Source organism: Oncorhynchus mykiss, chromosome 7 (assembly GCF_013265735.2).
Source record: "Oncorhynchus mykiss isolate Arlee chromosome 7, USDA_OmykA_1.1, whole genome shotgun sequence".
NCBI classification, from domain to species: Eukaryota; Metazoa; Chordata; class Actinopteri; order Salmoniformes; family Salmonidae; genus Oncorhynchus; species Oncorhynchus mykiss.
In genome coordinates, this window is record NC_048571.1 from 41,412,966 (window position 1) to 41,440,798 (window position 27,833).

The window sequence follows — 27,833 nt, forward strand, 5'->3', positions numbered from 1 at the left end:
GCTCTTTTGGCATGTAGGTGCAATGTCATTTTGAATTGGAATGAAGCTATGGTTTCCTTCCTCTCAAAGTGTTCTTATAGAATGTATTGTTTGTGTTGTTGAGTATTGTCTCCCAGATTCAAAAGATCCACAATAGTGTGCTGTACTGTTTTCTACTTTTTATTCTGGATTGACAACTTGTAGTAGATAATCTGTTTGTCAGGATGTGATCAATTTCACTTGACTGCCTTACTACACTCGAGGAGCATTGTGGGCCAGGGACTGTATGTTTATATGTTAACTCGTTAGTATCAAAGTTTTCATTTCATTTCATTTAGGAGAAGTTGCCAAGACAAATGTATGCCCTCAAATGTTTTACTTCTCTCTTTGATTGTTATGTTGTTGTTGTTTTTTTTACATGTTACGTGTAGCCATTATAGGTACGTTATCCCTAGCTTTTGAGAATGTTGGCTAATAGCTGTATCATAAATATTGCTTTATTTATAATAAAGAGGTAGGGGATCAAGTGTATCCTTACCAAAATTAGACGTACATCTCTATACGAACTTCCCCATATCCTTTGAACCTATATAATAATTATTCTAAAATTAATCTTTGAACAAACTTAGCATTTGTTCTGAACCAGATTTTGAAATAATAACTTGGTAAATAATGGCATTATACCTAATGCAGTTAGGTAATGACCATGCAGTCCATGAATAAACCCTGTTAATCTTTCAGAAATGTGTGCAATCCCTTACAATTATACAGAAATCTCTGCACTGGAAAGGGAAGGTTTAGAGGGAAAACAAAGGGTATATTTAGAGTGATTACAGAAATTAATGGTTGATACCATAATGTTTCGTTTATGTTCATTTTGATGGTTTGTTAATATTAAAAATATAATATATATAATTATGTCTTACATGTCTAATACAGATGACAAAAAAAGTAATCTGAGAAGAGCTATTGTTTGTCATACTGGGCTCCTGAATGGCACTGCATTGGTCTAAGGCACTGCATCTCAGTGCAAGAGGTGACACTACAGACCCTGGTTCAAATCCAGGCTGAATCACATCTGGCTGTGATTGGGAGTCCCAGAGGGTGGCACACAATTGGCCCAGTGTTGGCCGGGGTAGGCTGTCATTGTAATTAATCATTTGTTCTTAACTGATTTGCCTAATTAAATATAAACTATAGGGGGAAAACTACCCTAAAATTGAACAAATACTGTAACACAGACTACTTATAGAACATATATATTTTATAGGGAAATAATAGTTCTGAGGGTGCTGGTTAATAACGGATTCGGTGACCATTTCATCCACACCCTACTTGTGTACTTCTTTGGCCCCCTCCCTTTATTCTACAATCCTTGTAGACGAATGATGTCATTATTTTTGACCGTGGAAAGGGAGGGGACCTCACTGATTCCAACTGCTGCACCTCGTCCCTAACCAATAGAGATTAAGCGCCACCACTGCCTTTCCTGATCGGTGGGAGGATCCTATGTTTGTCTGTCCTGTTTCTTAGCACCCTCTATGTAGGCTAATTTACCGAATACTGCAGCAAGGGTGTCACGATCCAGAGAGAAGGAAGGCAAATCGGGAGTAAAATCTGAACAGCGGCCAGAAGAGAGGTAATTTCTTTCGTTTAAATATCATGTTAAATTGTTATAGTTAGCGGGGTGGACTAGGATTGTCCGTTTGGAAATAATTGATTAGGCCACTTTGCTTCGGCCCGGGAAAGTAGGTGGTGGCTTGTGGCGATAGTTAGTCATTCGACAAGTTAGCCTATGTTTCTTATTCTTATAGATTTAGGTTTAATCTATTCCTGGGTATTCCAGAACTACTCATTATTGTACCACGGCCCTTTTAACGTTTCACTGATTTCGACGTAATTGTTGATACACTGTTGCTTCTTATGCTGCGTTTGTAACCAAGTGGGAGGTGGGAATTTACCAGTTGTGAAATCATAAATACCAGTTGGATGCATTCACTGGTATTTATCATTGAGAATGGCTGATTGGCTAACAAGCTTCTAAAACATAAACAAAAAATACATATATCGTGTTTGTAAACAAATTAGTGTTCAAATAACAGATTTGTTTTTTTTTACGTTGCATTTAACTGCCTTAAAGGCTGTTATCTAGGTCATATCCTTTGTAATTGAATTCAAGAGGTCAACGTGCGGGAGAAGTGGGAGTTCAATATGAGTTTGCCACTAGTAATTACGAGTTGGAGGGGCGTTCGAGTGTTTTTTTTCCCCCAGGCATATGTGGTAAATTCATACTTCTCACTTGGTTACGAATGCAGCATATGCCTAGGCTACTGACGGAACTCAAAAGCAGCAACCTCGCTAATCAGTCTTTTGAGAACAAGTCCTATTTTTTTCATATTACACTGATGTTCATTTGAAAGGTTTCAATAAAAACATTTTTTTGAAAAGCGGTTAATTTAAAACACGCAGGCCTTGTCGAGTTTATTTGTTGTAGATTATTTCAATTCCTATCTCTGGGCGGTGAGTTGTTTGCCATTTCTGAACGAAAGGGCGTTTGAGTTTATCTCAGCCGGGAAGAAATTATTAGAGGCATTTCCACAGCCTAATAAAATTAGCAGAAAAGTATTACACAACCCAATGTTCTGTTTAATTGCGTGCTATTGTTTGTTCTGAAATCCGTAGTTTTTGATGATTTAATTTTGTGACGTCGGCCCTCCAATCTGCCCACACTAGTTGCTGCTCAACTCAATCGTAAACCGTGGAGTTGAGTTGGCTAATGCCACGTTCACAGGCTAGTCGGAACTTGGAGATTAGTTGATTAGTTGAATGTGGCAGGTGTATAACTACAACCAGTTAGCAAGTCGAATATTTCTGATTTTTCTAGTTCCGACAAGTACGTGAACGCGGCATTAGTCATGGCTAAGGGCTAACGCCCTGTACAAATCGTGACGTATGTACACCATTTATTTAACTAGGCAAGTCAGTTAAGAACAAATTGATATTTACAATGAAGAGCTACACCGACCAAATCAGGACGACACTGGGCCTATTGTGTGCTGGCCTATGGGATTGTGATACAGCCTGGATTCGAACCAGGGTGTCTGTAGTGACACCTCTAGCACTAAGATGCAGTACCTTAGACCGCTGCACCACCATATGTTATCTTGGTGCTTTCAAGACAAGTGGGAAGTGTGTGTGTGTTTGGGGGGGGGGGTGTGTGTGTGTGTTTGTCTGTAAGTTCTAGCTCAAGAAAAAGGCCAGAGTCCCCAATTTTGGAATTCTGAGTTTGATGACCATTCAAAATGTATTTTCCCAGTTGGAGATCGTCGTCGTCGTCCCCCCCCAGAGTTCCCAGTTCTCTTGAACACACTGTAGTCAGAGGTCGGAGACTTCCCATTTAAGAGTTCTGAGCTCCCAGTTTCCCCACTACTGAACAGACAAGTGTATTGTTTGTAACACAAGATGGAGGAGAGCATGTCTCTCGCCAGAGATCACATTTATTTTGGGAGATTGGAAAATATGACCTCTTCATTCAAGACAGGATAAATCTATTATTTCAGGTGATAACATGTTTTGGTTAGTTCATTTCTCTAAATTTATAGCAAGTGAAGCTACCTTTCGCTGCAAAGCTAGGCTAGGTTGAAGACACTGTAGCTAGCGTCCTCCACCTAATAATTATCAAACAAGGTCATTACCATCATAATATTCTTAAACGGGAGTCAGTCATATAATATAATTTGCTTAGCAGCCAATATGTATTATTTAACATTGCTATTAAAATAATACTTACTCACTTATCGGAATGGGTAATTGTTTACAAGTTGCTAGCTATCCCATAAAGCCACTGCCGAAAACCACATATTTTCATTTTCTGTGGTTGGTAACTTCCCGGTCTTTGACGGACTCTGGCTGGACTGAAGATGAAAAAAAAAATCTAATAATAATCTAGGCATGTGAAGTCCGTCTCGCAACGGAGCCTTCAACCGCAAGGGGGCGTTGCGATACAACTCCGTTGTGGACGTCCCCATTGAAATGCTTGACGTTCGGTGCAATTTTAAGAATGCTTATGAATAATTTGAACCAGGTTTAAGGCTGGGACTGTTCTGTGATTTGGAAAGGAATGTAGGCTGTATGCCTATGCCCTCTTCCTGAAGAGTAGAGCTGTAATAGAAGGCTTGCAGAGCCGACCTGTTGGTCCTGTTTGGGCTGCTTTGCCTGAGTTGTTGAGTGAAAGTGACAACTGCAGTAGCAGAGATGTGGCATGGCTGGCTGTTTTTAACTATGCGTGTGGGACCGTGTTGCGTCTAGATTATGGAGGGTGTTGCCGGTTTATAATTAAGGCATATTTTGGCGTATGTTAGCTGCCTGTCAAACTGCAAAAGGGATACTGAAACTAAAGTTGATGGTTAAGTTTATGTAATAATTCTGAGTGGTTAAGTGTTTGGGATAGTGAAAAAAAGTGGGCCTAGCGCTGGGATTGAACCTGCTGCTCTAGCTCATTGCAAGCCTACTAGATGATAAAATATGCTTGTTGCCCCTAGTGGAAGGTAGGAAATTGCCATGGAAATAAAATGATATCCCATGCCATAATTTCAACATTTTTTTTTAAATATGTCTAAAATATGCCTTAATCAAGTTTAGCCTGGGTCTCCTATTTTGAGAGATCAGCCTGCTGCATTTCCACATGTGGGATGGCCAATGGCATACCTTTCAGGGTCGCCATGTCCTGGACATCTATCAACCAGCACACTTTCTATTGGAGGTCGACCGATTAATCGGAATGGCCGATTTCAAGTTTTCATAACAATCGGTAATCTGCATTATTGGACACCGATCACGGCCGATTACATTGCACTCCACCAGGAGACTGCGTCAGTGCAGCAAGGAGCCAAGGTAAGGTGCTAGCTAGCATTAAATGTATCTTAGGAAAAAAATCCATCTTAACATAACTAGTTAACTACACATGATTGATGATGTTACTAGTTTATCTAGCTTGTCCTGCGTTGCATATAATCGATGTGGTGCCTGTTAATTTATCATTGAATCAATCATAGCCTACTTCGCCAAACACTTATTTAACAAGCGCATTTGTGAAAAAAGCACTGTTGCACCAATGTGTACCTAAACATCAACGCCTTTCTTAAAATAAATACACAAGTATATATTTTTAAACCTACATATTTAGATAATAATGCCTGCTAACATGAATTATTTTAACTAGGGAAATTGTGTCACTTCTCTTGCGTTCTGTGCAACAGAGTCAGGGTATATGCAGCAGTTTGGGCCGCCTGGCTCGTTGCGAACTGTGTGAAGACCAACTTCGCCAAACGGGGGATGACTTGAAAAAAGCACAATCGTTGCACGAATGTACCTAACCATAAACATCAATGCCTTTCTTAAAATCAATACACAGAGGTATAGTTTTTTTTTTTAAACCTGCATATTTGGTTAAAAGAAATCCGGGTTAGCAGGCAATATTAAACTAGGGAAATTGTCACTTCTCTTGCGTTAATTGCACGCAGAGTCAGGGTATATGCAACAGTTTGGGCCGCCTGGCTCGTTGCGAACTAATTTGCCAGAATTTTACATAACATTAAAGGTTGTGCAATGTAACAGGAATATTTAGACTTATGGATGCCACCCGTTAGATAAAATACGGAACGGTTCCGTATTTCACTGAAACAATAAATGTTTTGTTTTCGAAATGGTAGTTTCCAGATTTGACCATATTAATGACATATGGCTCGTATTTCTGTGTTATGTTATAATTAAGTCTATGATTTTATATTTGATAGAGCAGTCTGACTGAGCAGTGGTAGGCAGCAGCAGGCTCGTAAGCATTCATTCAAACAGCACTTTTGTGCGTTTGCCAGCAGCTCTTCCCCGTGCTTCAAGAATTGAGCTGTTTTATAACTTCAAGCCGATCAACTCCCGAGATTAGGCTGGTGTAACAGATGTGAAATGGCTAGCTAGTTAGCGGGGTGCGCGCTAATAGCGTTTCAATCGGTGACATAACTCGCTCTGAGACCTTGAAGTAGTTGTTCCCCTTGCTCTGCAAGGGCCGTGGCTTTTTGGGAGCGATGGGTAACGATGCTTCGAGGGTGGCTGTTGTTGATGCGTTCCTGTTTCAAGCCCAGGTAGGGGCGAGGAGAGGTACGGAAGCTATACTGTTACACTGGCAATACTAAAGTGCCTATAAGAACATCCAATAGTCAAAGGTAAATTAAATACAAATGGTATAGAGCGAAATAGTCCTATAATTCCTATAATAACTACAACCTAAAACTTCTTACCTGGGAATATTGAAGACTCATGTTAAAAGACACCACCAGCTTTCATATGTTCTCATGTTCTGAGCAAGGAACTTAAACGTTAGCTTTTTTTACATGGAGCATATTGCACTTTTACTTTCTTCTCCAACACTTTGTTTTTGCATTATTTTAAACCAAATTGAACATGTTTCATTATTTATTTGAGGCTAAATGGATTTTTATTGATATATTAAGTTAAAATAAGTGTTCATTCAGTATTGTTGAGTTTATTATTATAAATAAAAACATTTTTTAAATCGTCCGATTAATCAGTATTGGCTTTTTTTGGCACTCCAATTATCGGTATCGGCGTTGAAAAATCCTAATTGGTCGACCCCTACTTTCTATCTTGTCAGTCTCACTGTCCCTGAGCCTAATGCTAAAGCATTTAATAGTAAATCAGCATCAGGATAAAATCTGTCCGTCATTGCTCTTCTAAACATTGATTCTTGAATGGAAAGGAAATTACAAGGCTAGGAATTTGCTTTTACACAAGTTTGTAATTCTAGAAGTGGTTGTTCGATTCCTACATCAACGGTTCCCCGTAAGCGAAATAGGCTTACACTGTATTGAAATGGAGGTGAAAGAACCAGTATGTGTATAAAATGTACGCCCCAAAAGTATGGGAGACATTGTAAAAGACCCATTCACCGACTGAGAATGAAACAATGTATCATTTCCAGTCCACATATTATGCTAATTTCACACACAGTGCCAGGATTCCTCTCTAACCACGAGGACTATCATTACACTGAGAAATAACTTAGGTGAAACTAAATAGCCTTGTCTATGGCAGCCCTGGGAACTCTATGGCCAGACAGAGGTACTTTAACTATGCTTGATTGAAAATGGAAAACAATGTGTGTTATGAGCCTAGGGCCTAAATCCTAAAATCATTAGGCCTAAAGCTTTTTTGCAAATACATTTCAAGTTACAGTAGCGCTTAGGCCCATAGCAGTCTCTGGTTACTTGTAAGTCGCTCTGGATAAGAGCGTCTGCTAAATGAGTAAAATGTAACATGGTGATTATCCTCTTGAGAGAGCAAAGTCTATTGCCATACAAACTCTAGTGATAGATATGACTGATCCTAGTTACACTGATAACCAGTGGTGTTAGCATGTGTAATGTGACGTGATGGGTAGTTATGGTGGAGCCAACCTGAGTCATTGTGTGCTCTCGCGCTCAAAACAGCAGCCACAGTTACTGCCAACCTGTGAACTTTAGCCCATTTCTCAGATATGCTCTGTAAAAGTGACCCAAGGGTTGGACTTTAACATTAAGAAGGCAACAGTGGTAGATCTGGTTTTACTTGCCCAGTATTTGCAAGTGAAGAAATAACGCCGGCCACTGTACAAATATTTACAAAATAACAAACAGCGTTGATCAGACAAACCGAATGAAGTAAAAAAATATATATAAGTAGCGCTCTATCAAAGCGTGCCGACATGTTACCTGTCTATTCGACAAACGACAGCCCCTTCCCGTAATATAACAGCCAATGAGAAACAGCCATATTAGATGTTCAATTAGCAATGCATGAATTTCAAGCTACAGACGATAAACATGCATTCATCATTACAAGCGCACGTCAATAAAGGTGCTACACATGCTTTTAAGCATGCATACCACCAGGGATATAAATATGTATGCCAACCCGGGATAAGCTACTACCGCATTACCCGTACCATTCATTAACTGCGCTCTGGAACGCGTCTGCCGGTGAAACTTCCAGCCAGAGGACTCTACAATAAACGAGGAATGCATGGTAACCATAGACATTTCTGATGACCGACCTTCACGTTTAACTGTTACATGTTATCCCAATGTACTACAGTAGTAATGTTTGATCATCAATGGCATGAAAAGAAAGACTGGCTATATTGACTGGAAACTCACAACAAAAACCTTTGGCGCCAAACTGTCTGCTTCCACACTCTTAATACATGTTTGTTTTCTCTTTTACGTCAACTATCAGCATATCGGGACCACAGTAATACAAACAATAAATGTGCTTCTCATCATGAACCATTTTGTCATCTCTGGTCATTTATAATAGGCTTAGGTGACAGAGGACATGGGACAATCGTCTTGAGCGCAGAGGTTAAATAAATGTTGTTTTGCCGTCACCTCAACTTTAATGCTTGTCCCACCCACACAAAAACCATGCAGTGAGTGTACCTCATGTGGTCTATGCTGTCTTTAAAAAAATATATATATATATTTCACCTTTATTTAACCAGGTAGGCCAATTTGAGAACAAGTTCTCATTTACAATTGCAACCTGGCCAAGATAAAGCAAAGCAGTGCGACACAAAAACACATAGGATAAACAAACGTACAGTCAATAACGCAATAGAAAGTCTATATACAGTGTGTGCAAATGAAGTAAGGCAATAAATAGGCCGTAGTGGCGAAGTAATTACAATTTAGCAATTGACACTGGCGTGATAGATGTGCAGATGAGGATGTGCAAGTAGAAATACTGGTGTGCAAAAGAACAGAAAAAACAAATATGGGGCTGTGTACAGCTGCAGCGATCGGTAAGATGCTTGAAGTTAGTGAGGGAGATAAGTCTCCAACCTCAGTGAATTTTTATTTTTTTTGCAATTTGTTCGTCATTTGCTGCAGAGAGCTGTAAGGAAAGGCAGCCAAAGGAGGTGTTTGCTTTGGGGATGACCAGTGAGATATACCTGCTGGAGCGCATGCTACAGGTGGATGTTGCTATGGTGACCAGTGAGCTAAGGCCGAGCTTTACCTAGCAAAGACTTATAGATGACCCTGAGCCAGTGGGTTTGGCGACGAATATGTAGCGAGGACCAGCCAACGAGAGCATACAGGTCGCAATGGTGGGTAGTATATGGGGCTTTGGTGACAAAACGGATGGCACTGTGATAGACTGCATCCAATTTGCTGAGTAGAGTGTTGGAGGCTATTTTGTAAATGACATCGCCGATGTCAAGGATCGGCAGGATAGTCAGTTTTACGAGGGTATGTTGGGCAGCATGAGCGAAGGAGGCTTTGTTGCTGAATAGGAAGCCAATTCTAGGTTTCATTTTGGATTGGAGATGCTTAATATGAGTCTGGAAGGAGAGTTTACAGTCTTGCTGGCAGTGGAGAATGGATTGTGTACATTTTGGTACAAACCCTTTAAAATGTCAATACTGACTGATGTAGTCAAACATGTTAATCTTTCCAGTAACATTTTAATTTCTATGACTTCCAGACAGGATACAAAACACAGTTCTCTAGAACTGTGAGGGTTTTATTTGTGTTCCTTAACTTGCTGGTGAGTTCCTAATCAGGAAATGACCTTTTGATCATGTCAGCTGACTTAAAATGTTGCACTTGTAGGCCACAATAAGAAACCTCTCACACTGTAGCTTGTTGAGAGATCTGAAACAATGCTGTTTGGATTATGGCTTGTGTTTTCACTTATACCACTCCTGAAGTCTGTTTGGTCATCACATTACAAAAAAGTGGATATATTTTCCTGTAAGAAGCTTTCCCCGGGTGCGTGTGACCCCGTACTGCCGGTCTCCTGATGTGTTGTGTGGTTTATTGTTCCTACAATAGACTGAGAATCTGCCCCACCCGACCGTGCCTGGGTCACTTTTCTCAGTACTCACTACTCGCACTGCTCTGGTTGCAAAACTTCTACTGGCTGACTGGTTTTGGCCTCTGGAAACTTTCGAAAAGTGAAATGTTAACTTGAAGTGGGAGGGTTGTTCTACTAGTATTGGATTCACTCCCGCAAACACAGTTGCGTCATTCTCCTCTTGTAATATATACTGTATGTGTCACACTAGACTAGTGCTCCCTGAACAGGTCTATAGGCCTTGATATCCTGGTGGATGTTGGTTTATGCGTGGTTTAGTTTCACCTGAACTTAAATATGACCCTGTTTCCTTCTCTGGTCATGCATGATGTGTATTACCAAATATTAGGTTAGATGTAGGCAGTAGCTGGGGTAAAATCACTGGGGAAGCTAGACCAGGGGAGGGAAAAGCCATATTACAACCTACTTGTTGTGATAATTGCGTTGTTTACTTTATAACCTGTTAGTTCATATGCCTTGCCACCATGATACATAGGCCTAAGGCCAAGACAATAGTAAGACAGTGGCAGAATACATTCAACCACACCTTGTTTCAGCACAAAACCGGAGAGCGACCTCTGTTCGGTGAAGTTCACAAAGCATATTGCATGTAACAAACAGTTACGTGACCTACAGCATGGTCAAGCAAATGAATGTTTCCAACATTTTTGTACTACTAAACCATTGATTTAGAACGACAGAGTTACCGCAAGTAGCAAAGAACAGGAGCTGCCTCCACTATTCCAACACCATTTCAACATCATCAAATCACCTATGCTTAGCCTAATACTGTGACAACTAAAATATACCAAAAACTATTTAGTCCAATCAACGTAAGCTAAATATGTGTCTGTCCATGCTTCTGGTGTGTTTGTGTGTGTGGGTGCACATTTATGCAACTAGAAAAACATGTTGACTCACCCTACTAGAGAAACGCCAATGCCATCCTCTTTCATGTTGCCGAAATGGTCTATGACTGTCATACCATACACACTTTTATTTTGTTGTCCTACGCTGCCTGGCTAATAAGCTTGTTTGCTAGCCCAGCTTCCTTTTTTGGTGGGCAACATTAGCTAGGTAACATTAGCCTTCTACATATTTAACTTCCATTCTCTCAAGCCAGGGGCCCAATGTATAAATATATGGTTTGATCAGAATCCACCTTATAATCATTGGCCAGTACAGATAATTGAGTAAAACCACAAGTCCAAATCTCTTTCTCCATCCATTTAGGAAAGGGACCATTTTAGCTAGCTATCCACCGGACGACAACAACCAGATGCAACAATTCAAGTTGTTTCTGTCAATTACTTATTGCGGTTGATGGAATGTGATTGGTGCGAAGCCAAATCCAAACTGGCTTCCTTTTACAAATATTTTTTTGGGGTGCACCAGGACCATCCATAGTTGAGCTCACTCAATTTATCTCAGTGCTGATTGGCTATTATTTAATACTTTTATTTATGAAGGTAGGCCAAATGTTTGCTAGCTTCCCTTGCATTCAATGCTACAGGCGGCAACAATATCATACTCTTTTTGACCAGACATTATCAGATGGCTATATCAGATGGCCTACACATACAGAAGGGTGCTGTTTCGCTCACTAGGATGCTTTTTCTGGTGAGATACATTCAGCCTCTTGCAAATTGAAGGAAGGAAAAAAAATATGTATCTTTTTTTTTCATTTTCTAGAGGCTGAATCTATCTCATCAGAAAAAGTGTGAGTGAAACAGTCAAAAGTTTGGACACCTACTCTTTCAAGGGTTTTCCGTTATTTGTACTATTTTCAACATTGTAGAATAATAGTGAAGATGTCCCATATGGAACCATGTAGTAACCAAAGAAGTGGTAAATAAATCAAAATATTTTATATTTGAGATTCTTTAAAGTAGCCACCCTTTGCCTTGACAGCTTTCCACACTCTTGGATTCTCTCAACCAGCATGATGAGGTAGTCACCTGGAATGCATTTCAATTTACAGGTGTGCCTTGTGTTATTTTGTGGCATTTCTTTCCTCATTGTGTTTGAGCCAATCAGTTGTGTTGTAACAAGGTAGGGGTGGTATACAGAAGATAACCCTTTTTGGTAAAAGACCAAGTCCATATTATGGCAAGAACTACTCAAATAAGCAAAGAGAAACGACAGTCCATCATTACTTTAAGACATGAAGGTCAGTCAATTCTGAAAATTTCAAGAACTTTGAAAGTTGCTTCAAGTGCAGTCGCAAAAAGCGTCAAGTGCTATGATGAAACTGGCTCTCATGAGACCGCCACAGGAATGGAAGACCCAGAGTTACCTCTGCTGCAGAGGATACATTCATTAGTTACCAGCCTCGGAAATTGCAACCCAAATAAATGCTTCAGAGTTCAAGTAACAGACACATCTCAACATCAACTGTTCAGGGGAGACTGCGTGAATCAGGCTTTCATGGTCTAATTGCTGTAAAGAAACCATTAAAGGACACCAATAATAAGAGACTTGTTAATGGTGTCATAATGCTGAGCTAACAAATGCTCAGCATATGTGGGAACTCCTTCAAACCTGTTGGAAAAGCATATTTTGATTTTAACTTTTTTTTCTGGGTACTACATGATTCCATATGTGTTGTCTCATACTTGTGATGTCTTCACTGTTCTACAATGTAGAACATAGTCTTTAAAAAATAAAGAAACCCTTGAATGAGTAGGTGTGTCCAAACTTGGCTGGTACTGTATCTTTTTAGTCTGTCTTTTTGGGGCGGGGGAAACCTGGCATCCATGAATACGTATGTATACAAAACATTAAGAACACCTTCCTAATATTCAGTTTTGTACACTGTGTAGATGCATAAATTCAAGCAGTCCTTCAGTGCTGAATGATATATATATATATATATACCTGGAAAAGTAGCTTGTTTTGTACCTCAACAGCCTCTTTCTTGTTTTGAGAAAGTGTCTTTTACCAACATTGACATTTTAACTGAGAATAACAAACAGCTCCCGGTGTTATGGCCTCTGTCAATATGGTATTAACGAAGGTCTACATATCCCTCCATATTTACATGTACACCTGGATATGTCTCAATGGTATGTTAGTTGAATTAAAACATGGCTGCTGTCCCAGCGAATACAAATATATTTCTGTATCATTGTTTTAAATATATATATATATTTTCAAGGTTACACATTAGGGCTGGGAATTGCCAGGGGCCTCACGATATGATATTTAGGTGCTGATACGATATGCATTTCAATTCTCACATTTCGATATGTATCTCACGTTTCTATATGTATTGCGAATCGGTACTGCGACCTTTGATGTGCCAAACATATTTCTCAGTGTTTAATTGTTTTATATCTCAACAATTCTACTCAGATACAGTTCATATAAGGAAATCATTCAATTGAAATAAATTCATTAGGCTCTAATCTACTGGGAAGCCAGGCCCAGCCAATCCGTATTAGTTTCTTCCCCCCCCCCCCACAAAACAGATTTATTGCAAACCAGTCTCAGATGATCCTGCAGGTGGAGGTCCTGGGCTGGCGTGGTTATACGTGGTCTGCGGTTGTGAGGCCGGTTGGACATACGGACAAATTCTCTAAAACAATGTTGGTGATGGCTTATGGTAGAGAAATGAACATTACATTCTCTGGCAACACCTCTGTTGGACATTCCTGCTGTCATCATACCAATTGCACACTCCCTCAACTTGAGACATCTGTGACATTGTGTTGTGTGACAACTGCACATTTTTAGTGGCCTTTTATTGTCCCAGCACAGGGTTCTGTTTAACCAGTTTCTTGATATGACACACCTCAGTCAGGTGGATGGACTATCTTGGAGAAGGAGAAATGCTCACTAACAGGGATGTAAACACATTTGTGCAGACCATTTGAGAGAAATTTGCTTTTTGTGCTCATGGAACACTTCTGGGGTCTTATTTCAGTTTATTTAACATGGTGCCAACATGTTGCGTTTTAGGTGTAGTCTATAGTTAGTAGTGACCCGTCATATGACTAATTCTCTGGATGTCTAGTGCAGTGATTTCAGGGAGGAACTGTAACTTCCTCAACTGAGAGAATATTTTGGCGTACTTTACTCCATTTTGCCTCCGGAGAGGAGGATCAAGCTCATTTCTTTTTTTAGCAAATGAGTTTGTGGGTCATTACCCCTAGTGGGAAGTGGGATGAGTAAGACCGGATTGATGGCTTATCCTTTTCACATTCTGCAGATGGTTCTGTTGTATTAAATTGGTGGCTGTCCCAGTAACTTGTTGGGTAATTGTCTGAATTTGATGACGGAATAGAAAAGGGAGAGTACAGTGGCTCGTCTATCTTCTACTGTGTTACTGATCCAGTGCATTGTGTTTAACACTAATTGTCAGCAACATCATAAGCCTGCCATTTAAAAAGGTGTGTGTAATGGATGTTGTCTACATGGAAATATAAGAATTATAACCTTTTTCAATTCAAGATGTTCCTTAATGGTTGTTAGTGATTCTTGGACACTAAGGGCCCATGTATGCAGTCACTGTCTTTATCATTTAGTGGTGTGCAAAGAGAGGAGGGTTTTGTGTGTGTTTAGTCTTTGGCAGCACTCTCCTCGACTCCATGGAGGCCTGTACAAATAGGGCAGCAGCCAAGGGCCCCTCCCCACCACAGTACCCCAGCACAGGAAGTGGATTGTTTTGTTTCACAGGGTGAGCTTCGGGAGCCTGGCTTGGTGCTCTTGTCTCCTCTCCCACTTGCTTGGCCTCAGTCTCAGGCCCATCCAGTGTTTTGGTCCTTCTCCTGTCCAGCCCGGTTTGCTATCTGACTTGGGAGTTAATCTGTGGTTCACAGAGCTGTCAGTGTGGGGTGGGAAACCTCCATACCTTAATACAAGTCAGTCATTTGATAGATTATATATTGTGCCACCCCCCCCCCCCCCCCCCCCCCCCCCCCCCCCATTATCTAGACAGATTTATTGCTTGTCTGAATCTTATCTCTACTCAGCGGCATCTGGTGTCGTGTGAATTAGACTTAGTTTCCTGACAGCCAAGCAGGAGAGAACACAGGAGGAGAATATAATTGTTTTGCTAGAAGGCATGATGAATAGAATATGATGTATGTATGTCCAATACTTTCTCTGCTTTCGGTAAAGCAGAGTAGGAGGCAGCCAAATGACTATGCATAGCTGTTCTGCTTTCCTCTCAGGCGCCTCGTTTATCAAGGACGTTTATCCCACACAGCACTGGGATCTGGTCAGCGGCAGGGCATCACTCTCTCGCTCTCTTTGTCTGAGTTATTCTGAAACTGACTGGTGTTTCACACAACCAGCATTTTAAGTACCTTACTGTGATTTCTTTTACATTTATTTTTGACCATTTTTTTTATTTAAAAACAAAGACAAAACAGCATCTTAGCAAAGAGCATTTCTCAAGCAAGAATTTTGCTAGGACTGTCTAGGAGTTGGGGAGGGGAAAACTGAACACTAGCTGTTATTGGCAGAGAGGTTTGGAACTCTTTTCTTATTGGTCTATTAACTATGCCTAATTTACTGGGTCACCAGGCAGGCTAAAACTCCATCCCAACAAAACATGCAGATTTCAGCCGGTGTTTTCAAACAGCTTTTTTGGAACTAAAAGGGCATTCTCATAAGTTTCACGGTATTAGTCCAACCTCATAGTGTGAAAATATATATATAAAACACACACAGGAAAATCACATTATAAATAAAAAATAACACACATTTCAAAAGTGACTCTATACCCTACTGATGAAATGTAGGTACCCAGGGCAATTTAAGAGGGACAGGGACAGAGAAGAAACAATATATTGTTTGTAATAGTTTAAGGAAACAGCTGGAGTAGCACTTATAGTTTCCCGGATGCCTTTCCGCGTGCTGCCTGCCTTTCCACTGACGGACCATAGTAGGAAACAAGTAGGTCGGAGTCAGTGAATGGGCTGATGGAACACAACATTCCTCCCTGTCCCAGCTTGCCTCATCCCTCTCTCTCGTCCCCCCCACTTGGAGATCAAACAGCCTCCTTTTAGAAATGGGATTTCATGGTGTCAGTTGTCCGAATGCTTGTAATAAAAAATAAAAAAAATACTTTGTTTCAGGGGTAGAACAGAACTAAGCCTAGCTACATCTTGCTTCCTTATCACACTCTTATTCCCTGACAGGTTTCCCGGCTCGATTCTCTCGCTGAGTATATTGACTTTTTATACAACCCAACAGGTTATTAGGGTTGTCGACGTTTTGTGAAAATCCAGTGACGTGAATGTAAAGTGTTCCCTGCTTTTTTTTCTCCACAGTAATGGCAGCCATTAGGAAGAAGCTGGTGATCGTAGGGGATGGAGCCTGTGGAAAGACTTGTCTTCTCATCGTCTTCAGTAAAGACCAGTTCCCCGAGGTCTACGTGCCCACAGTGTTCGAGAACTACATCGCTGACATCGAGGTTGATGGCAAACAGGTGTGTAGACTACCATCCAGGAAATACATTTTCAAAAAAATACAGAAATGATCCATACTTAAATGTAAAGTCTTCATACACATGAACCATACAGCCAACCCACACAGTAAACCTATATCATAAGGCTTTGGTTAACAAACGGTCTTGTTATGGAGTGTAGTGGGAGTGACGCAGGGCTCTTAGTTATGGGGCGTAGCCTAGCTGTGTTCTGGAGGCCAGGGCCCCTCCACAGCAGATGGGATGTTATGTCAATGGTCTTTGTTCTCCTGTGCTGACCAGCACAGGATCACAGCCTGGCAAAACAGGAAATGACTACTCCTGGGCTTCCTGCACCGACTGGGAACATGGTTGTCCACTGGCAATTCCCCACCCCCTGTAGACTGCCCCTCAGCCCGATAAACGGCTCTCATTTCCTGCTCTGGGGGAGCAACAGGCAGGTGGGGGAGGGGTTGATGTACTGTTATCTTCTGTACAGGAAATACACAAAGTCAGGGATCCAAGTGTGGTTGTTGTGGATCGTGCCACCTCCCAGCCCCCCATTCAGCTTAGCTCTCCCAGGGGGCTGCGCCCCCAGAATTACCCCCACTTTAATTTGGTGTGGATAAGATCGGTGTTCTCAGTATATAGTCGCCACAGTCAACATTTAAATCTTATTTTCCTTCAGGGAGAATGGTAATCTCCTTCTCTCACCTTCAGTGGGCGGGGCCGGGCCCAGTTCTAAATATAGCCCTTTAAAAAATAAATATATTTCAAAACCTTGTGCTGTGCAGTCAGTCAGTGTGTCCAGAGGGGATATGGCTCCTAACCCCATTGCTCATGCCAGGAGTATGTAGCCTCCCTCTCCCACCCGGCCTACAAACCTCTGCTATAGCTGCTATTTTGGGATGGTTGAATGTGTGTGTACTGTAGTCATACAAAGTTGTGTTACTAACCTTTTGACTAGATGTATGAAGGACAGGCTCCTCCTCTCAAAGACATTGGACTTTTTCTTTCTTTTTTTTTCTTTCTTTCCAAATAGTGCATAAATCATGTATAGAGTAAAAGAGCAAGTTGTGGCAGAATATTATGATTCAGTTGTAGAATCCAGCAGACTGTAATGTAGTTGCTCTGGTTTACTCCCCAGAGGAACAGAATGTATCTGGTTAGATTCTCCTTAATCACCTGATTTCCCTAATGGAATTAATCAGTGGTGTGATGGGATAAAGCCACCATGCCTCCTCTCTGCATCCCTGTGAAAACCTGTCCGTAGACTGAGACAAACGGCCAGTCGTTAGCTGCTGCACTGCTTTCTCTCTCCCCAAGACCAGAGCTATGACGAAGCCACTCCTAATAGTGGTGTTCGTCATCATGGTTATCACTGCTAGTTTCACGGCCGCCAAAAGACGTTAACCTGCTACGACTTCACACCTCGAGTGTGTCATATGCAAATCGTACTCCAAATTCCTGCCGCATCACTTGAGAGATTTCTCAGAGATACAGTATTTCTGCATCCCAAATGACACACTATTCCCACTACTTTTGGCCAGGACGCAGTGTGAACTATACAGGGAACAGGATGCCATTTGGGAGGAACAGTGAAACTGAAACACTGCTCTGAATCATATTAGTCATTATTAGCGGTTTCTAAGGCATGACTGTTTCCAGTTTTGATGGTGTTTTACATTTCCCTATGAGAACATGGTGAAAACAAAATTACAGCTACAGTATCTTGTAATGATTTCCACAGTAAAAGATGTGCCAGCACTTTGCTCCACTGCTGTTAGCCCGACACTGCCCAGCCCAGTCATGGCGCTCCTATCACCGTTATTTAGTGACCATGGATGGTTAAGTGCGTTTTTATTTTGCTTTGTTTCTTTTTGCTCATCTGAACATGCATCTCTCGCAGAATCTATTAATCAACATCATATCAAAAATAGGACTCTCGGGTTTCTGAGAGAGATTTGCTTCAGAAAGATTGAGCCTTTTTTTATTTTTTTATTTTTAAGAGCAGCCATTTTGACTATCTGCGAAGTCCTGACCCTTCCTCTTCTCTTCTTATGTGGCGTGTTTTAGGTGGAGCTGGCGCTGTGGGATACAGCCGGCCAGGAGGACTACGACAGGTTGAGGCCTCTCTCCTACCCCGACACTGATGTCATCCTCATGTGCTTCTCTATCGACAGCCCTGACAGTTTAGGTAAATTACCAGAAGAAAAGCTTATTTCTAGTCCAGGGACACTCTGTTGCTGATTTCTCTGATGTTTTGATTTCCAAATGCACTTGTCTAAGTTGTTTTAATGTCAACTGGAAGTGACTGTGACAGTGTGTGTATCAGTTTTATACAGTGGATTTGGAAAGTATTCAGACCCCTTCACTTTTTCCACATTTTGTTACGTTATAGCCTTATTATAAAATGGATTAAATAGTTTTCCCCCTCATCAATCTTCACACAATACCCCATAATGACAAAGCAAAAATTGGGAGATTAAAAAAAAAAAAAAAAAAACATTTGAATAAGTATTCAGACCCTCTATTCAGTACTTTGTTGAATAACCTTTGGCAGTGATAACAGCCTCAAGTCTTTGTGGGTATGATGCTACAAGCTTGGCACACCTTTATTTGGGGAGTTTCTCCTGTTCTTCTCTGCAGATTCTCTCAAGATCTGTCAGATTGGATGGGGAGCATCGCTGCACAGCTGTTTTCCGGTCTCTCCAGAGATGTTCGATCGGGTTCAAGTCTGGCCTCTGGATGGGCCACTCAAGGACATTCAGAGACTTGTCCCGAAGCCACTCCTGTGTTGTCTTGGCTGTGTGCTTAGGGTCGCTATCCTGTGGAGGGTGAACCTTCACCCCAGTCTGAGTTCCTGAGCGCTCTGGAGCAGGTTTCCACCAAGGATCTCTCTGTACTTCGCTCTGTTCATCTTTCCCTCAATCTTGACTAGTCTCCCAATCCCTGCCACTGAAAAACATCCATACAGCATGATGCTGCCACCACCATGCTTCACCACAGGGATGGTATTTTCTAGGTGATGCACGGTGCCTGGTTTCCTCCAGATTGACGCATGGCATTCAGGCCAAAGAGTTCAATCTTGGTTTTATATAATCGGATAATCTTGTTTCTCATGGTCAAAGTCCTTTGGGTGACTTTTGGCAAACTTCAAACGGGCTGTCATGCCTTTTACTGAGGAGTGGCTTCTGTCAGGCCACTCTACCATAAAGGCCTGATTGGTGGAGTGCTGCAGAGATGGTTGTCCTTCTGGAAGGTTCTCCCATCTCCACAGAGGAGCTCTGTCAGTGACCATTAGGTTCTTGGTCACCTCCCTGATCAATGCCCTTCTCACCCGATTGCTCAGTTCGGCCGGGCGGCCAGCTCTAGGACGAGTCTTGGTGGTTCCAGACTACTTCCATTTAAGAATGATGGAGGCCACTGTGTTCTTGAGGACCTTAAATGTTGCAGACATTTTTGGTACCCTTCCCCAGATCTGTGCCTCGACACAATCCTGTCTCTGAGCTCTACGGACAATTCCTTTGACCTCGTGGCTTGGTTTTTGCTCTGACATGCATTGTCAACTGTGGGAGCTTTATATAGACAGGTGTGTGCGTTTCCAAATCCTGTCCAATCAATTAAATTTACCACAGGTGGACTCCAAGTTGTAGAAACATCTCAAGGATAGTCAATGGAAACAGGATGCTCAATTTCACGTCTCATAGCAAAAGGGTCTGAGTACTTATGTAAATAAGGTATTTCTGTTTTATTTTTATTTTTAATAAATGTAAAAACATTTCTAAAAACCTGTTTTTGCTTTGTCAGTATTGGGGTATTGTGTGTAGATTTGAGGGAGACAATTAATTTATTCCATTTTAGAATAAGGCTGTAACAAAATGTGGAAAAAGTGAAAGGGTCTGAATACTTTCCGAATGCACCGTATAGGGTGTCAAGTGGGATAAATGATCTGCATGGACCTAATCTGAACTCTGTGTATGAACATGTCTGCTGAGCTCTTTCTCCAGTCATTGTCCCATAAGCAGTAGCGGTTTTAGCATGCACATCTTAGTGGGACAATGAAATATAAAATGTATGCATGCCAGCAAAGCCACTACACAACACACAACTCTACATGAATCACACTAACAGTGACAAACGGTGCCCACAAACTTAGGTTTGCTGTCCCAACATCATACCACCGCTACACCTGGCTATCAGCAGAGCCTTGTCTGGCAGCAAAACAGTTAATTCTGCCTCATTTAATGCCTCTTTTTAAAAATGCAGACAATGAAAGCTCTTAGAATATTCAATGATTACATTTCTCTAATACAGGCTACATGTGCACCACCAAGTCAGAACAGTTGGTGAAATTAAGAGGGGAAAAGGGACCAAATGATTAGTGTGAGGCACATGGGCTACTAACAGCTTACTACACAACATACACTTAGTATTACTTTCTTAGCTATGGTATACATATCTCCCTGGCAAATTACATAATTTAAGCAGCAGCATACAATACATTTTTGGACTCAGCTTGTGCTGTGCTCACTTCCTATTTCCATCTTGCTGTGTAATGGCCGATGATAATATCTCTTCATTATTTATCTTCATATGAAAAGGATTTGCCAGTCGATTTGTTGACTTGATTCATGATGACTGCTAGCTAGGATTTTGAAAGTATGATGTTGACATGATCAGTCCAATCAAAGCTACTGTACATGTGCAATTTGATGTCATTTTATCTGTGGCCAATGGCCCTCACCCTCCTATCCAACAGGTCCCAGATGTGCTCAATGGGATTGAGATCCAGGCTCTTCCCTGGCCATGGCAGAACACTGACATTCCTGTCTTACAGGAAATCACACACAGAACAAGCAGTATGGCTGGTGGCATTGTCATGCTGGAGGGTCATGTCAGGATGAGCCTGCAGGAAGGGTACCACATGAGGGAGAAGGATGTCTTCTCTGTAACGCACAGCGTTATTGCCTACAATGACAACAAGCTCAGTCCGATGATGCTGTGACACACCGGCCCAGACCATGACGAACCATCCACCTCCAAGTCAATCCCGCTCCAGAGTACAGGCCTCGGCGTAACGCTCATTCCTTCGACGATAAACGCAAATCCGACCATCACCCCTGGTGAAATACAACCGCGACTCATCAGAGAAGAGCACTTTCTGCCAGTCCTGTCTGGTCCAGCGACGGTGGGTTTGTGCCCATAGGTGGTGACGTTGTTGCCGGTGATGTCTGGTGAGGACCTGCCTTACAACCGGTCTGCAAGCCCTCAGTCCAGCCTCTCAGCCTATTGCGGACAGTCTGAGCACTGATGGAGGGATTGTGCGTTCCTGGTGTAACTCAGGCAGTTGTTGTTGCCATCCTGTACCTGTCCGGCAGGTGTGTTGTACGGATATACCGATCCTGTGCCGTTGTTACACGTGTTCTGCCACTGCGTGGATGATCAGCTGTCTGTCCTGTCTCCCTGTAACGCTGTCTTAGGCGTCTCACAGTACGGACATTGCAATTTATTGCCCTGGCCACATCTGCAGTCCTCATGCCTCCTTGCAGCATGCCTAAGGCACGTTCACACAGATGAGCAGGGACCCTGGGCATCTTTCTTTTGGTGTTTTTCCAGAGTCAGTAGAAAGGCCTCTTTAGTGTCCTAAGTTGTTATAATTGTGACCTTAATTGCCTACCGTCTGTAAGCTGTTAGTCTTAACTACCGTTCCACAGGTGCATGTTCATTAATTGTTTATGGTTTATTGAACAAGCATGGGGAAACGGTGTTTATACCCTTTACAATGAAGATCTGTGAAGTTATTTGGGTTTTTATTAATTATCTTTGAAAGGCAGGGTCCTGAAAAAGGACGTTTCTTTTTTTTGCTGAGTTTATATATTTACATTGTTTGCAAACTGATGTGTTAAAAATGTTAATGCCGAATTAACATGCAAAACAGGCAAGCCCCCAAATGTCCAAAACATTTTTTGCTAAAAAAAAGGCTCTGCCCTGAATGATGGGTCGCCACTGCCCATAAGTATCTCTGAAATATCTACTTGCTTCTTCCTCTGGTAGAAAACATCCCGGAGAAGTGGACCCCTGAGGTGAAGCACTTCTGCCCCAACGTTCCAATCATCCTGGTGGGCAACAAGAAGGACCTGAGGAACGACGAACACACACGGAGGGAGCTGGCCAAGATGAAGCAGGTACCGTACCATAGTTCCATACTGAGTGTACTGCACAAAACCCTCAAACAGACCCCTAACCCATAGGTAGGAAGTACTGCTATAAATCTGAAAGGGTTGGATAAAGTAGTCGGTCTAATCTTATATCTAGCCAACACTTTTTTAGATGTGGCTGGTGTCCTCAACTAGGCCTCTGGAAGGGATAACATTTTAAGACTACAATTTGTCAAAGGGTATTAGTGTTCCCCTTTAAGTTGAGTCATTGTTTCAGGATATGTGAGGCTAGATAACCAGCCAAACTAAGATGGTGGTTGAGTGACCAATGTCATCACTGATTAGACTGTGGAAAACTTTTCAGGAAAAGGCTGTTTTGACTCGAGTCACTGGCATCCCTTGCTTTCTTTAAAAAAAACACGTAGCTTGACAGGTCTGAAATGACTGGGCCTGATTTTGCTCTGCCTGGCATGGGGGAGGAGCAACAGCTCCTAGAAGTTACAAGTCACTGATTAGCTTGTTTGTTTAGTCTGAAGTGTCTTCCTCTTCTCAATGCGGGTTCTAATCGACGGCAGACAGTACGTTGCATGACGGCATGTTCTCTGTCTGTGTCTCTGTGTAGGCCTACTGTCTGTGTGGTACTAGTCTCCAGGTCCAGTTGGTGATGGGGGGGGGGTTACAAAGCCCTCTGACTCTGTCAGCCGTTTCTTTCTCTCAGAGTGCAGGGAACTGTGTAACAAAGAGGGTGTGAGAGAGGATTACGATCCCCACAAGTCATCACTTTTAAGTGTTTTAGCGTGATGTTAAAAGTAACATTGGTGGTGGCTATGTTGTACCCAGGCAGTGGAGTCATGCTATTTCCCAGGGTTGATGTGTTCTGTAGTCAAGCATAAATCTAGAGCAGGGGGGGGTGATACAACCTACACACAGTAGGCTACATGCACTGGGATAAATACATTTTACATTGTGTTTTTATAGTCTTGATGGTATAAGTGTCCCATGAATGTTGTTGGTAAATTCACACTGCTTAGGTGTGTGTGTGTACATACATTCATGGTCACACCAGTTTTAACACCCTGTCTGTTTACCCTGTAGGAGCCAGTGAAGCCAGAGGAAGGCCGGGACATGGCTAACCGTATCAGTGCCTTTGGCTACCTGGAGTGTTCAGCCAAGACAAAGGATGGCGTGAGGGAGGTTTTTGAGATGGCCACCAGGGCGGCGCTGCAGGTGCGCAAGCGCAAGAAGAGGGGTGCCTGCCTGCTGTTGTGAGGAGGAGGAAGACCTCAGTCGTCAACTGACAAAACAACAATATATATATATATATATATATATATATACACGCAGGACTGACCTTTTACCAAATGGCATCTTTGTACTGTATCTCATTTCACGCTAAAGAGGTTGGCGGCCGAAAGTGCTGAACGTAAAATAACAAGGAAAAGGACTGGTCTGTAACACAGGTTAGAAATTAGTGTTTAAACTTCTCAGCTTTGTTTTTGTTTGTTAAGCTTATTCCATGCAATGGGTACACTGTCTTTCGTCTAGTTTTTCCACAGCCGTCTTTTTTTCCCCCCCTGTCGCTTTTGAGAAGATAATAAATGCACATGTATTTGTATGCAAAAATATTTGGCTGTCCTTCCCTGGGCCTGTACAAACAGTCGGTCAACAGAGCTTGTGTTGTCAACATGCACACTGTTGTAATCAGGACTCACCCAAACTCTTGTTCATTTGTAACCCGTCCTGTCCGCTAGCTTAGATTCTATGGTAAGAGGGTCTACTTTCCAGGGGAGAGGTTTTGCTCTTTAGAACCAGTGCCTTTTAAAAAAAGTTATTTTTCAAGTCCTTGCATACCACTAAGTAATGCTCCTCCTGACCTGTTGGTCAACTCACTAGCAGGGGAGCGGAGGGCCTCCCCACGTTAATTATACACAGTATGTATTGTAATGCAATCTGAGCTTTGCTGCATGTAACCTAGGCTTTGAGGGCTGTCGACAACTAGCCGCAAGAAACAACTTCAAAGTTAATTTTACTTAGGAGAAAGCATCAGCTAGTCCGTATTGACTGAAATCAGTCCCCACCCCCCGGGGGTAGTCGGAGCACCTCATGGCACTGTAACATGACCCTACAGATATGTGTGCAGAGAAGTCCATCCTCCCCTCAAATAAGGTCTGGATTGAACACCTGTACAGAGATGCTTGAATATCCCACATAAACAGAAGCTAGCATGACTTTAAAGTACCACCACACCAGGACGTGACAAGTTAAAACAGGTGTCGCATGATGATTAGGGGAGCATGGTCTACAGTAGCTACAGTAGGTTTGTATGAGTTGACACAATCCTCTTTTTAGAATGAGAATGCCAATGTATTTTTCACAAGGCTGGAGCTACTGGGGTATGTGGGGGACTGACTGACTGGTGGATCCTGCCTCGAGATCCTGTCAGGGTTGACTGGCCTGCGGATTTCCAGTCTGACTGCATTCTGAGGAGCCACATGAGTGTTTTTCAGTGCCTTCTCTTTCCTGGTAACCTGTGCGACTTTAGCGTTCCCTTCCCCGAGAGCCGAGCAGAGACTGGACCGGTTGCTCAATGCCAACACGCCACAGCCAGTCAACTTTGACACCTCTGTCATGTTACACAAAGTTCAACACTCCCAGCACTCACTCACCCAGCCATAAAGAATGTCAGGGGGAAATGATGCTTGACAAATTAAGAGTGTTTTTTTCAAGGTACACTTTGCCATAGCGTTCCGCAAAACATACCTGGTTGAAACCCCAGTTAGAATTTGATCATCCATAGATGAGATCTCTTCAGCCTGGTGGTTGATTGTAATTTCATTTGAGGAAGGAAACTCCCAGTGTGCTTTGCCTGATTTTTCAGGAACTGGTTTATCAATTCTCAGTTTGTTCTGGCTTGGCGCTATTTGACAAGAAGGCAAGACCTGAATTATTTTTTTTGAGAGAGAGAGAGACTTCTGTTGGCTGCCACACAATTCTCTCTCCCTACCTGTCGCACAGCTAAAATGACGTGCTCTGCACTGTGTTACGTTAACAGTAACGTTTGGAGGGTGTGCTACAGAGTTGGAAATTACTTTTGCATTCGGACATGATTTCTTGTCTTCTGTCTTTTTTAAATTTTTTATATTGCACTGCTGAGAACAATAAAATGCATCGGGGTTGCTGAAGTCACTGGTCAACCTAGGCTGCGTTTTTCTTTCACTGTTTTGTCATTTGACTTGATTTACGTAATGGAACACCACTGGAGCTATAGCATGCCTGAGACTGGCGCTGGAATATACTGTATTCGGGCTCCTCTCGTTCTTTAGCTTTTTAACCACCTATTTCCATTACACTTTTTACTTGTGTCCACCATGGCTCCAACATTACACCACTCTAATATGCTTGATCTCTATTTTCTGTATTGCTTGGACTAGGTTAGACATTTCACTTGCATGGAAGTGGAAATGTCAATTTAAGTTTACTCTTTTGTATCCTATGATGTTGACCATTTGTCTAGCGGGAGCCCGATGAGCCTTTCTCTACTGATTCTTCACAGCGTTCCTATTTCTCCTGGTTTGTGTCTGTCGTTCTTCTGCCTGTGTCCATAAACCGGTCTGTCCAACCAAACAGGGATCAACTTTCCAAATGTCCATCAGCAATGTCACATGACAGGTTTAAAGGGTTGCATGCAACCTGGTGTGTGTGTGATGCTAGCGATAACATGTATTCCACAATGCCAATGAAAAAAATATTAGCTGGTTCGATTGACCGAGCCCTCTGCTGGCCAAGTCGTCCATGTTAACAGAGCTTCTACTGTGGTAGGAAAATGACTTTACGTTCAAGCAGACAGAAACCGGGCGGTGTTCATAAGCGGTGTCCCAGTATCACCCAATATTGTGACTGTTCAGGGGTGAAGCTCCAAGGAAATATGAGTTTGTCCCTTCAGGAGTATGTTTGACTACACAAAATGGAACTTATGACATTTGCCATTTTGTTACCATATTACCTTTTTTGCATAGGTGTATGTTTAAACAGTGTTTCCATGTCGCCAACCCATGAAAAGGACGGCAACTTTTAAGATTTCAGACATTTTACGCCAACCTAAATGCCAAGGAATTCTAGGACATCTAAACAAAGCATTTGCAAGACTATATGTCCAGCATAATGTTACAACCAACCCCCACCCCAAAGCAGAAGGCAAACTACATATCAAGATAAGCATGTAGACTGCTGTTTTGTGTACGCTGCTACTAAACCTAGATCACGCTACTACAAAACCTAATCTTGTCTTCTATTATGTCGGTGTCTGCATGAGTGAAACTATGGTCTCTGCAGCAGTTGCTCCACTATGGGAACAGCTTCTATCTGCTCAGTGTCTAACTCCTCTTTCTGGAAGTATCTAAAAATAACAATCCAGATTTCTATAAGAAAGCTCATTGTAATAATGCTTAAACGGAAAGTGATGTAGTGGATGTTTGATTAAAGTGAACACGAACAATGTTAATAAACTATTTTTGAGACGAGATTATACACTGCCTCACTATTCCAGTTGTTCCATTTTACACACAGATGATGAAAGCTAGGTGAGAATCCAAAATCATTTATTGCCTGTTTTCCAGTTTAGCAGCCACTGCTTCAGTTTAGGGAGTTAGTAGTGCGATATGAACTTACAGTAAGTACATGGTTATAGATTCCTGAGCGACTGAAACATGAATGTTAGACCAGGTGACACTGATCCAATAGTCATCATAGTACTGTATCTAAAATGTAGTAGTTCAATTGTCGGCATACTGAAAATACAGTGGCGGTATAAAAATACATTACCACAAGCAGAAAATATATGCATTTTGATTATTAAATACACTCCCATCATATGCTCTGAGGAGATACTGCCTTAAGTAGTAGGTATGTGTAGGTTTCCATTGGTCACTTGTCAGTGGGACATTTCCTATAACAAAACAGCTAACTAGTCAGGCTGAAGATTTCATCCAGTTTCTGCTGAGCAACAATTTCAATCATCCATCGAGACATACCTTTCCAAAATATACACTGCTCAAAAAAATAAAGGGAACACTTAAACAACACAATGTAACTCCGAGTCAAGCACACTTCTGTGAAATCAAACTGTCCACTTAGGAAGCAACACTGATTGACAAATTTCACATGCTGTTGTGCAAATGGAATAGACAACAGGTGGAAATTATAGGCATTTAGCAAGACACCCCCAATAAAGGAGTGATTCTGCAGGTGGGGACCACAGATCACTTCTCAGTTCCTATGCTTCCTGGCTGATGTTTTGGTCACTTTTGAATGCTGGCGGTGCTTCCACTCTAGTGGTAGCATGAGACGGAGTCTACAACCCACCCAAGTGGCTCAGG

The 27,833-nt window shown here is 42.0% G+C and overlaps 1 protein-coding gene across 1 annotated transcript; it reads left to right on the forward strand.

The window, feature by feature from the left end:
• The first annotated feature begins 1,437 nt into the window (after positions 1-1,437).
• On the forward strand, positions 1,438-26,983 carry rhoca (ras homolog family member Ca). Its single transcript, XM_021609267.2, has 5 exons — positions 1,438-1,618; positions 16,164-16,321; positions 18,374-18,494; positions 22,355-22,485; positions 23,554-26,983. The coding sequence occupies exons 2-5, from the start codon at positions 16,166-16,168 to the stop codon at positions 23,725-23,727; spliced, it is 582 nt and encodes a 193-aa protein (XP_021464942.1). The 5' UTR covers positions 1,438-1,618; positions 16,164-16,165; the 3' UTR covers positions 23,728-26,983.
• The last annotated feature ends 850 nt before the right edge of the window (positions 26,984-27,833 follow it).